Source organism: Daphnia pulex, chromosome 12 (assembly GCF_021134715.1).
Source record: "Daphnia pulex isolate KAP4 chromosome 12, ASM2113471v1".
In the NCBI taxonomy this organism is placed as follows: Eukaryota; Metazoa; Arthropoda; class Branchiopoda; order Diplostraca; family Daphniidae; genus Daphnia; species Daphnia pulex.
In genome coordinates this window covers 6,163,014-6,175,800 of record NC_060028.1, presented here as the reverse complement: position 1 = coordinate 6,175,800, position 12,787 = coordinate 6,163,014, and the positions used below count along the sequence as shown (strand labels likewise).

The following is a 12,787-nucleotide window of genomic DNA, read 5'->3' as shown; positions in this document are numbered from 1 at the left end:
ATCGATATGGTATATATCGATACATTTCAATCGAATCGTCTGCTAACCAACATTTCAAGTTTTCAACACATGCTTTGTGACTTGTACGAGTTATATCCAATATAAATTAGAAAATTTAAAAAGTTAGTTCATTCAATCATGGTTTCAAATTTAACTTTTGATTTCATGAGACTGGTTAAGTGTGCGTCAAATAAAAAATGTAATGGGCTTCTTGAATTTAATCGGTTTTATGCAAGAGGGTCTCGTTATTTTCCCACTGATCGGCTTTCCAATGATGTTGACAGTGAAGAAAAACAAGACAATAATAAATCTAGTGATGCAGATGGATCTCAAATGGAAAGAGCACCCAGAACACTTGGTGAATCCCCCAAACAATTGCTTGAAAACGCGGCGTCTTTCCGAGAGGCGAAATCACATAACAAACCTAAAGAAAGAATAGAAGATATTTGGAATTCTAACCCATATCCTAAAATCAGCAACTGGAAACAAAGCCAAGCCAAACATTCAATTAGACCTTATCGGGACCCTAGAGGAACTTCCATAATACTTTTTCCTGGTCAAGGTAAATGGGAGGTGTTGAATCAAAGCTTAACTAAACCCTTTTTCATTTTTTTTACTCAGGTACCCAATTTGTTGGTATGGGAAAAGAACTATTACAGTATCCACTTGTAAAACAAATGTTTGATTTGGCAAGCTCAGTTCTTGGATACAATTTGTTATCTCTATGCTTAAATGGCCCTAGAGATACACTGAACCAGACATTTTTTTGCCAACCAGCAGTTGTGAGTACTTTTTATTTTCATTATGTTTGGTTTCATTCTATTTATTTTTGTATTAGTTTGTCACCTCACTAGCTTGCCTTGAAAAGCTTAAAGCTACAAATCCAGATGCCATCAATAATTGTATAGCTACTGCTGGTTTCAGTGTTGGTGAAATAGCTGCTCTGGTTTTTTCCAAAGCTCTGACATTTGAAAATGGTAGTAGGGCTAATTTTCTTTGCGTATTTTTATTTATGGTTGGAAAATAATCTATATTTTTTTTAAGCTGTAAGGCTAGTAAAAGTACGGGCGGAAGCAATGCAATTAGCCTCTGATATGACAAAATCCGGAATGATGACCGTATTTTTGGGTCCAGATTCAAAATTAAATTCTGCTTGTGCAGAAGCAAGAAAACATTGTGAAACACTAGGATTAGAAAACATTGAATGCAGAACTGCCAATTATCTTTACCCAGAATGTAAAGTAATTGCTGGAAATAAAGAGGTTTGAATTTTCCATGATAATGTCTAAGGGTAATTTTCGTATGGTTTCATAAATGTTTTTTCCATTCATCTTAGGCGCTTGATTTCATTGAAAAACACGCAGCCACTTTCGCATTAAGGCGATTGAAACGACTGCCGGTAAGCGGAGCCTTCCATACGAAGTTAATGGAGCCGGCAGCTGCGGTCGTGGGAAAAGCATTGAAGAAAATTCCAATCCAACAACCGACCATTTCAGTTCATTCAAACATTGACGGGAAGCGCTATCGGAATTCAGATCAGATCTTAAAGCGTCTGCCCCAACAAGTAGTGAAGCCAGTTTGCTGGGAACAAACAATGCACGTGCTATATGAAAGGAACCAAGATCAACATTACCCTATGTCTTTTGAATGTGGGCCAGGGAGTTCCCTTAAGAGTATCCTAAGAATGGTAAATGCCAAAGCAGCTGTAACGTGTACGACTGTCTCAGTTTGATAAAAGTATGTTACGTGTAATTATAGATTCAATTTAGAATAAACTGATCTTCAACGTTTTCTAGTATATTAAAGGAAATCAAACGACGTGAAAATTCTTTTTCTTATAATTCTACTTAATTGAATATTTCGATATTACTAGTATTTTCAAAATTGTATGATCTTAAAAAAGAAATTTCAAGTGAATTTATCTCGCAATTTCTATTCCTGGAATGGCAGTTACTCTAAAAACCGAAAAAGTAACGTGGATTTAATTCGCCCGTTTTCATTCGAATGCGGTCTATTCACCATTTTTTTTTTTTAATTTCTGGCTGCATTAGTGGGGAAGGCGATTGATTGGCTCTAGCTAATCCTTGGCTTAACGTTGTAAATACAAATGTCATTTTCGGTTGGCTGCACTTGGTTCAATGGCTAGTGCACACTTGCATGGACTCTAATATTTGTTAAATATTTGCTATTTTCCGAAAATAGCCGACAAATATTTAGAAAACCAAAAAGTCTACGAAAACATTAACGAGGTTTTAAAAAATATCGTCCAAACGGCAGGTCTGGTAAAAGCGATCGAATTGTCGTAGATAATTTCATGTTTCTTAATAATACAGAAAAATTGCCTCGCTATGAGAGATTGAAATTTAATCTAATTTGCATTTGTTCGTGTTAAGAGCTGGTGGACGAGTGTAAGATATCAGCTGGTTGTCAGCATCGAGGTGAAACAAGTAACTAAAGAAAATCCGATGTGCTAAGTCTTAACTCTAACAACAACTGTGTGCGTTCCAATTTCATCGCAGGCGTGACTGCAACTAACTGGATAGCGACTCGTCGAATGGGTAATCGATTCAGTCTACTCGGCCAGTGGCGGCGAGTCAAGTCGAAGAAAGCGCAGCATAATTTTCTTTACTTTCTGCGATTTGAGTTTTATTGCAATAACACCGGTCGAGTATTCTCTTAGAGAATTTCAAAAATTTTGAAATTTTATATTATTTTTATACGTTTGAAAAAAAAATTCTCGTCAATCTGAATCTAAATTTTCTTTTCAATCTGAATCTAAATCTACTTTTTTTAAAGTTTAAAATAAAATACATGGGGCAAATTGTTGACCGCAATGACTAATGATTGCTGGGAATAATTGGGTTTTTCTGTCAGCGCCGGTAGAGCACAGTAGTCTCCGCAGACAATAGATGGGGATGATGAAGTGGGGGGGGGGGGGCTGGTGTCATGGATGGGTGATTTGCACAACTTGGTCTCCAAACTTGGCTAAATACTAGGCTAAATATTTGGCTCTAAAAACTTGGCTATGGGAGCTCACAACCGCTACTTTTTCAATCTAAAAATTTTTCGAAATATTTTTATAACATTTTGAAAACAATATAAAACTAAAATAATTCAATACAAAAACTGGTAAAAAGTATAAGTATTAAAAACCAAAAAGAGTTTAATATAAAAAGAAAAAATTTAATATTAAATCCCCCAAAAAGTTCAATATAAAATTGGAAGTTGTTAAAAACGGCAGCAACCTAGCGGTTAAAAATAAGAACTTCTTGCCACATCTTTTATAGCCAGTTTGAATAGAAACGGGAGATTCTTGCGCGACGCGCTAAATTTTGAGAATTTTCTTTAATCATATAATTAAAAAACACGCAAGCGCTTCAATAACGCTACTTAATCCGCATCGCTCTAAATTTAATTTGAAGGAAGCGACGCGAAGGAAACCATTGCGGCGACTGGTCTGACGAGTAACGCGAGCCCTTCCGTTATTTCAGCGCTTATCGCTGATCCGTCCGCTTTTTTAGTGCTGTCGCCCCCGCCAGTTCGCTGTTTTCGGCAGCTCATTACGCGAATAATAATTAATTCAAATGTTTCAAGCTAGATCTAGCGCTAATATCTAAGCATGCGGCGATGTGGCACTAGCGATGTATTTGCGATTAACTTTCGCGTGATGCGCTTTTATTTAGAGCAATTTATTTAATCGCATTAGCTACGAAATCAGTTGGTGGTGTAGCACTTGAGTAAAGCACTACTCAAGAATACTAAAGGTAGGTGTTCGAACGTTGGTGGGTAAGTATTTTTATTTTCTATTTAACTATTTTACCTTAAAATTTTCCTTATATACCATTAAATTTCTATGTAGCGATCTCCTACAGGGATTTTAAATAGTCATTTATTAGTTTACATTACGATTATGGTTATTCGCTTTTACATGAATACATATTAACGATATACTAAATACGTGTTAACTTTTACGTATTTAATGCATGCCTATTACGTATTTACCTGTATTTACTACATAGTTAATTACATACTAAAATGACCCATGCTAACTATGTACTTAAATTATGTATAGGGGGGAGAGGGGGGCTAGTTGGCAGGTGCTTTTTTCCTGAATTTTTCTGAATTTTTTTAGTACACTACAGTTACGGCGTACACTGACGGCCATCCGTCTGGTTCGAGGACGCGGCTGCAATTAAAGTTTCCGAGCGGCTGTCAATCGCAGCTACGACGAGTCGGGCCAGCCAACTGACGGCACCAACAAAGAGCCCATGGAGACACGTAAGCCACCCGGAAGCGTTTACAGACGTTGAACGTTGAAATGTTGAATCGATTAATGATTAAAAATGTCGAATTTCATGAAACTCTCGGGATTTATTCCGGATTAGTAGACTGGAACAGCACTCTTTTTTTAATTTCTCTATTTATATTCTCTTTGCGTTTTAGTGGATGAAGTGTCGGAAGTCGAGGTGAATGAAATGATGCCACCGCATGCCACGCTCACCATCGGATATCGGAATTCCCATGTTGAACAACAAGAACGAGACGCCGCAAGGCGCAAGAGCATCAAAAAGAAGAACGCCAACGCGGCCGGACTCCTTTTGAAAGGCTTGGGCTCCATTTTCTTTTCGGCAAGCACCGCAAATCCACACCAAACAGCAAGTCCAGAATCCGGTCATCAGTCATCCGGATCGGTTCCGACAGTTTCGGGTCATCATTCCATGGCCGGCGGCCACATGATTATGCCTTCATCCGGAAACCAGTTTCATGCACCATCACCACCAGAGCGAGCGGATGATATCTTCTTCCGGTCATTCCGGAAGCATTGGCAGGCCGTCTGCCGTGAGCGAAGTGGATGTTGCCATCACGTCCTCAGACGAACTGTTCCGCCGGATGAATGTGACCGTGCAAAACTCGGACGCCAAATGGCCTCATTAACAACTTCTGAAGAATTTAATAAGCGCAACCGAATTTTGTCCCAGAAAAATTCCCAAAAAAGGATAAGTGAAATTCACTTACTTGAGCAACTTTTTCTCCCATCTTCTGAGGATGGATGTCATTCTGAAAAGGAGAAAATTTTTGAGAGAGTGCACAGGCAAAAATAAATCAAATAAAAAAATCTAGACCCACAGACCCATAAGAAAATAATAAATTAAATTAAAAAATAATGTAGAAAAAAGCAACCCCCGATGCAAAGAAAGAGAGAAAATGAAAAATAAATAAACACACTGTTTCAACTTTCACGATGTATGATGTACCTCGATCATCCCTACAGCTCTGTTTTAAACAACAGAGCTGTAGGGATGATCGATGTAAATCGATGTAAATCTTTTACGATATTTTTCACGTAATTTTTTTTTCAACCTTATTTCGTCTTTTCTTCCTTTTAGTGTTCTTTACTTCAGTTATTCTTTTGTTTTTCTGGATGAAGTTGTAGGAGGGAGGGGGGACTTAGAAGACATTTGGAAACAGAAAAAGATAGGAAGCGGAAAAATAAAAATTTTAAAATCGTTTAAAATAGAATTGGAAATTAAAATGTGATAAGGAAAGGCTCGTTGAATTCTCATGGAAGGGGAAAAAGCTTGCCAAATTCTTTTTTTTATTTTGCAAAGATGAAAGAGTAAAAGATTGTGTTCCGATATGAGGATGCAGATGCCAAAATAAAAGGACGAGGAAGAAGATTATGCTGTTCTACTAACAAAAAGAGTCGGATTTGGTATTGGTATGTGTGAGAGCGCTAATAAGAGCCAGCAAAATAAAGCAGCGGCCATCTAGCCTACCAAGCTGCGAATTTATTTAGTAGTTTAAGTTAAAAAAAAATCTGTATGTACTTGACTGTGTACCCAAATACACTACATTAGGTTGGCAATCGGCCAGATGAAAAAATTAATTTCTGTGTGTTGTAAGGGAAGAAAATGGATATGATGATGGCAAGAAGTTTGGTTTTGGCAATCTCAATCAGCATGACGATGTGTGATCAACATGTGTATCTTTGCCAGTAAGAAACAAATATCATAAACCTTACAACCGATATTTTTTACCTTGAAAGCCATAATTGAATTGAGGTAGTCCCACAAGTCGAAGAAAACTAAAGCCAACTCGTGACACCCGTCAAATCCACACGCACCAAAGGCTATCATGAAAAACCAAAAACGCCGTGATTTTCTTCGCGCTTCCGCGAGGAACTCTTGAATTGAATTATCAATCCGAAATAAACAATCAACCAGCTTATTTACTCACACACCATTTTTATTTGTTTTTATCACACAAGGATATTTGCTGTTCTTGTGGTTTGCTGCTGGTAACCTACTTTTCTTAATGTGTCACGGATAATTTTTTCAATAAGCGTATTTACACAACTCATAAAGGAAAAATGGAAAAAAAAAGAAAAAATGTATACAAGAGACTTACTTACTAACAGAATATCCGTCGAAAAGAATTAAGAAATTAAATAAACGATAGTTGATGAAATTTTGAAAAGGATACCTTCAGCCGATTTCCGAATAAGTAAATTGATGCCGTTCGGGTTTTTCATGTTGACCAGACTTTGTATATAACAGTAGCAATAGGTTTACCTGTGAGGGACCATTGTGAGCATCCACTTCGAAGTCATTAAAATTACTAAACGAACGTATAGAGAAAACAGTCGTCACGACTTCTGGCTCCTACAAAGAAGCGTAAATTATTGGGAGAGAGACAAGAAGAGGCGGAAAGTGGCTGCTGTTTTCCATAAATTCCTTTGGCTGGGCTTGTAATATTACATTGAAAAAGGTATACACAGCAAACAGGCAGAGTCGCTGCTGGTGTCACCTGAAAAACAACAACGAAAAAAATTCCAGGCAGGAGGCGAAGAAGAAAAAAACAAACAAACAATCGATGGCGTTGTGTGAACATCCGAGAGTTCATCCGGAAGTCTGCTGGGACGTGACGTGTGTTACACACTTTCACACCGAGCACAGAAAGGGTAGACTGTCAACTATTTTACCGCCACCAGTTGTTGTATTACGGTTTATTGTTGACGTTGTGTCAAATGCGCTGCTGATCAGTTATCGAGACGGAAAAAGAAACAAAAAAATAAAAACATAAAACAAAAAAAATGTTCGGTCGGCTCCCGCTCGGCGGCCGAGATTGAAATCGGATAAGTATGTTTTTTTATGATGAATTGCTTCGTGTTCTGTCATGCATTATTTCAATTCCAACTTGGCCTGCCCACTTAACCATGCATGTTGGACATACTAGACGGACACATGATAGCTTTCCCCTCGTCGTGCTACTAGGGCTACCCGTTACCTTTTCGAGCGTGCCTATAGATACACAAAAGCTTGCGTTGCGTCGCTTGGTCTCTTTTCATATATATCCTCAGTTGCTCCTTATTATTCGGGGTCATTTGACCCATCTCGGAGTCTCTCTCGCTCCTAGATTTTTGGCTCACAGCATCATGACCGAAGCGGACGACACTCGTTGCGAGGTCAATCAGGTCATCGATCACGGTCGCCGCTCCCTCAAACTTAAAAATAGCTAGGATCGATCCCTCTAGAGCACACGTTTTCTCGAGGTGCCCGTCCCGTCGGCCAGAGGCGGACGACGCCATCCCACATCCACGCCGATTCTAAAGGGTGTCTGCTATATGTGCAGGCTATTTATTACATTATTTCCGGCGAATATTTTTTAGTACATTATACTCTGTTGGAGCGACAAGAAGGCGCCAAAAAAGGTTACGTTTGAACGTCGTCAAAAAAGACTCGACGAGTTGATACGCGAAATCGTGGTCGGAAACCTCCGGTGGCGGCTGTAAGATGGGCCCGAGAGGGATGCGAAGCTAAATAGGTCGGCGTTTAACGAATAAGCACGCGGATGAGAATGGATGAGAAGAAGACTATATCCTGAGCGGAAACGTATCGAGGAGGGAAAGGGGGGCAAAAAGGAGGGCACGGGTGCGCCCGCTTTCAAAACGGTGGCGACATCAAACGTGCCATCAAGGTCAGGCTGATTGGCTCAGCCTACCGCAGCCTACTCTGTATATTATAATATATACAGATGAAATGAAGCAGCTCGACTGCCTGCATGCGTCCACGACCATCGCCTTCACTTAATTTGTTTCCACAGCAACACTGTCGATGATCTAAATAAATGGCATAGCGCGCTTTCCATTAAGATCCATCGGGGATTTGCCGGGAGGATCGTCGTGGAATTGGCCTAATAATATAGACACACTTGGCTTGCTTGCTTTTTGCTCTCTCTCACCCTCGCTGGCTATCATGATATGATTCTTCTCATCAACGAAATCAGTTGCCTCCCTTTAAGTTCTTGATAGGTTTTGGTTGATTTGTTTGTACAGCTGGGAAGGTCTTTGTGCCGTCCATATGAAGAGAGACGCAAATAGGAGAAAAGAAAAAGAAGGACAAGGAGTGCCAGTTAGGCTACTTATCATCACTTACCATCTTTTCTTGTAGTAGAGTATATCGATCTGTTTCTCTTCGGCACTAGACATCAGGACGTCTCGAAACTGGTTGCTGATGCTGTCGGCCGAAGTGAGCGGTCCGTTTAAGAACTCGGTAACGGCCGGTTTCTGCATAATCTCGGGGCCCGGCTGTAACCCAACCATTTGGCAGAAACCCTCATTGAATAAATGAATAGTATATAATCTGGGAGCTGGGCGACCAAAAAATGTTTTTTATTTAGCAAAAGGTTTGAGGCTAAAATATGGTTAGGGGGGTATTACACACACGAAAAGCCAAGTCTGTCGACTGGCGGCCTGGGCGTTCAAGCGTGACGCGATCCCGAAGTCGGCGAGGACCGTAAAAAAATCAACTTTGTTTAGCAAGCCCAAATTATATCTTGGAAGCAAGCTAACATTATGTTGATCAATAATCCCGCAAGACAGACGTCAAATTACGGGACTATTATGTCAACAGACCATCTTAAAAATTAACAAAACCGTAAATTTTTTCAACTTTGTTTAGAAAATCAAATTTTTACATTAAAAAATATAGAAACATTTGATTTATCGTAATCCCGGTAGACAGACGTCGATATGTGAGCCCTTGGGGGCACCAGACGTCGGCGTGCAAGGGTTTTTCATGAACTTTCAGTCGTTATTTTATACCGGCAACGCTGTTTTGGATACCGGCAATGCTGTATCCAAGGCGCTTATTTTTAAATAATTGGCGTTTCTGGAGGTTAATAGGCCTAATGACTATGAATTCATTGAAACTGGTTATTTAACACTTATAAATAAATTTAGTAATTGGTTTATATATTTAATTAATAATTAGCTGCTATGGCAGCATAAAAGCGATATGGTGGCAGCTTTTTTCACGTCCAACGACGGACCGATCCTTTCTCCTCACTCCGTCGAACGAAATAATCTTTATTATAATTTTTTTTTATGGGGAGAGAATCTTTTCGATACATAATTAGCGACAGCACCAGTCGACCCTCCCAGGTGTTATTTCGATAGACGGGAAATTAAAAATTGATCGCCATCGTTGTCGTGAGTGATGCTTGTGAAAGTTGCTGCCGGCATATATAACTCGCGCTCGCGCATCAGATTTCTAATAAGTCCTCTCCAGTAGGCTACGTCTACACAATGGCAACAACAGCAACGACCAGCTTCATTGAAAAAAGAAGCGAAAAAAATACACGAGGTCCACATAGTCGCTGGGGATAAATATCTAATTAATAATATAGGAAACGTCTTTTTTTCTTTTCAGTATATATCCCGACCGGATCTCTGTTATACTACTGTTATATTTGGCCTTGTTTCTTTTTTAACTGCACAGGATAACCCCACTGCCAATTGGTGGCCATTCATTTGTTTGTTTTCACCGACAATTTTTTTTAAAGAAAAAAAAATATGAAGGGGCCTAATTATTATTTGAAGCCGGAGGCTATTTTTGCGCTGATGTTATTTTTTATTTTATTAATGGTTGATCGGTGTGTGTAATCGTCGAGGCCCCGATGATTTTCGATGCGCGGAGCTAGTGGTCGCGCGGTTTTGGCGCACAATTCAAACAGCTGGAAAATTGGCAGTTTTTTTCGGGGTTTTGTTGGTTTGCCCTTCAAGAAGAAAACCAAATTTATGTATTCTCTCTTTTTTTCGCTGTGACGGGCTCTGACCATCTTCCGGGGGACACTTTCAAAATTTAAGGTTTTCCAAATGAATGCAGGTTCTAGTTGTCCAACAAAAGAAAAAAAAAATAGCATTTTTGAAAAAAAAAAAAAAAAAATGGCGGGAGATTTGAAAATTTTATTTTAAAAAAAAAAAAAAAAGATAAAGTCGGTCTGAACTAGCGGTCCGCGTGTGTTTATCATTGTAATGACGTCTCATTACCACAGAAAGGTGTGTGATTGATAATAGTATGTAGGCCTACATACGGGAGAAAGCGGCGGTCATCATCAGTAGTCCCAATACAGGCGCTTATACGGGACAGTCCTAACTTATTCAGAAGAAGATGTGGCCAGAGAATAAAAAATCTAAAAAATAGAAGAAGAAAGTAAGAAAGTGAATTATTCCACATATTTCATTTGCATTAAACAAGAAGCCGACTGCTGCCGACCACAAACAAAGAAATCGGAAAAGACCTCAAGATTATACATATTAGTACACAGTAGTAGTAATTGTAGGCTATAGACTATATTGTAACTATAGACAAAATAAACTTGAAAAAAAAATTTTCCAAGTGATAAAAAAAAGAGAAATTCATCGATCGACAGCTCACAGAAGGAACTAAACGCGCACATCTCCCGCAGAGAGATATAGCTCCCATGTAGAAGAAAAATGATTTGTTCCGACTGTGAACACCAGCTAGGCTTCTAGATAATCTCCCATTTCTGGCGAGAGACGATTTGTTTTCTTCTTCTTTTTACAGCGGCCGAATCAATTAATCATCATCTCTTTTTTCTTGCCCTTCTAGACCTTTACCATCACCAACACCACTCACACACGGGGCGATATAAAACACAATCAAATCAAAAAGTCGGTCCGCTATTTATTTACTCCCTTCATTCAAATAAATCATCAGCGGCGGTGAAAAGACGATGACAGGTCATTTCGAAACATTTGAAAGAAACAAAAAGTTAAAAGAAAAGAGAGACTCTACATACGCTACATACTTTAGTACAACGACATGTGAGAAACTTAATAACAATCGAAAAGAATAGCTCATCAACACAATTTCGGTAGGTAGAAAAAAGAAAAATTGTCCATTTTATTTTCGCGGTCAAATTTTCAGATCAATTTCGAGCGGGAAATTTAAAATGCGTTGCTGCGGCTAAAATACGAGGTCTTTGTAAAAACCAGCAAGGTTAAAAACTTAAATAATAATCTTAATTTTATTTCATGCAACGGCTCTTGCCACCAATTTTTTCAACACTTTTTTCAATATTTTTTCAACAATACGGAGAAATTGAAGCAATTCTACTCACTGGGTTAGTGTTTCTTAAAAAATTAATGGTTTTGTCAAGTTTTTATGACTTTATTATTCTTTTACTAAGATATGCCCAGCCCACTTAGCGATAATCGTTTCAGACTGGTTTGCCGGCGAGACGTTTTAACAACACTGAGTAATAAAAATTGTGTGGTTATCATTTAGTCCTGGCCTCAACCAAATTGAGAATTTTTGGGGGTGGATGGTTATAATTGATTGGGATTGATTGATATTCAAGAGGGCTTATTGGACTGGGTTACACAATGCTGAGAAGAAATGAGATATGCCTATGGGAGCATTTGGTAGACTAAATACCTGATTACTGGAACTTGGGGGAGATATGACAAAATATTAAACCTTATTTGCCTGCTGACTTCGCGTTTTTTTTTTATTTATTTAACAACCACAAATGAAAAATTATAAATAACAAGCAGTTGTGCAAACCGTACTTAACACGCTAAAAGGGTGTGGTAAATTAGGTGGGAAACTGAAAAAGGAGAATGAAGAAAAAGAAGAAGAGAGAAAGAAAAGGCGATAAAGGGGACTTTAAAATGGGGTATAGTTCAATTATTATTATATAATTCGTCAACTTGAAATTAAATCATACAGAGCAGTTAATCCGCAAAAGAAAATTTCAGGCATGACTGTTAAAAACGCGAATAATTGGTCCAGTTTTCCCGTTATTTTCAGTTGGTTCTATCCGATAGATGGGTTTTGTCTACATGTTCCGGAACGATCACGTACAAAGCCAGGCGGGCATGGAGCAGATTGAAGGGAACCTGGACCTGAGGCACCAAACAAATTTTGGGTGCAATCAGCTAATTTCGGGTCACAAGGTTCATCAGCTTTACTGTTTCATAATACAAAATTATAATGACATAGGAAGTGAAAAAAAACGAATATACACGATAAATGTTTAATACCCTGTCCCGAAGTACTGTGGAATGCAAAGTATTTGAGCAAAAAGGAAAACGAATAAAGCAATAGTTAAGATAGTTGAACTAGGAATCGTTGCAGACTTCATGACGAGAGAGTTCTGGTGCTCGCGAAGTCGATGTTAAAACTAAAATGCTAACGTGTCATGTGACTCTTCTTTCAAGGTGAGATCTCAGCAGGTCTTTCTGTTGACCGAATATGGAGAATTGCAGATATGCCACGTAGAGAAATGCGACGTTGCGAAGTTTTCCCATTATTCGCATAAGTTTTTGAAACTTATCTTGTGGCTTTACCTTGAATGCGGTATATAAGAGATATAAGCTGATGCAATATAGGCCGATACTTTTGCCGTTTCGAGACGCTGCTCACACATCGAGGAATTATTTTTTAAAATGTGAATAACTTTTGCGAGGATCTTCCAATCC

The 12,787-nt window shown here is 38.7% G+C and overlaps 1 protein-coding gene and 1 long non-coding RNA gene across 2 annotated transcripts; one reads left to right on the top strand and one right to left on the bottom strand.

Annotated features, from left to right (window-relative positions):
• The first annotated feature begins 1 nt into the window (after position 1).
• On the top strand, positions 2-1,790 carry LOC124209820 (probable malonyl-CoA-acyl carrier protein transacylase, mitochondrial). The gene is made up of 5 exons (XM_046608017.1): positions 2-562; positions 622-782; positions 839-977; positions 1,045-1,262; positions 1,337-1,790. Exons 1-5 carry the CDS (start codon positions 139-141, stop codon positions 1,730-1,732), a joined length of 1,338 nt encoding a protein of 445 aa, XP_046463973.1. The 5' UTR covers positions 2-138; the 3' UTR covers positions 1,733-1,790.
• Positions 1,791-11,800: 10,010 nt separating this feature from the next.
• LOC124209817 lies at positions 11,801-12,576 on the bottom strand. Its single transcript, XR_006881081.1, has 2 exons — positions 12,350-12,576; positions 11,801-12,276 (listed from the first exon to the last, which is right to left on the bottom strand). It is a non-coding gene; the product is annotated as an uncharacterized LOC124209817 (long non-coding RNA).
• Between the last annotated feature and the right edge of the window lie 211 nt (positions 12,577-12,787).

What these genes read in the sequence shown, in the direction of transcription:
- LOC124209820 (XM_046608017.1), top strand. Translation starts at nt 139, where the DNA reads ATGGTTTCAAATTTAACTTTTGATTTCATGAGACTGGTTAAGTGTGCG. An exon ending in AATACTTTTTCCTGGTCAAG is followed by an intron (nt 563 to 621) that starts GTAAATGGGAGG and finishes TTTTTTACTCAG; the next exon opens with GTACCCAATTTGTTGGTATG. An exon ending in TTTTTTGCCAACCAGCAGTT is followed by an intron (nt 783 to 838) that starts GTGAGTACTTTT and finishes TTTTTGTATTAG; the next exon opens with TTTGTCACCTCACTAGCTTG.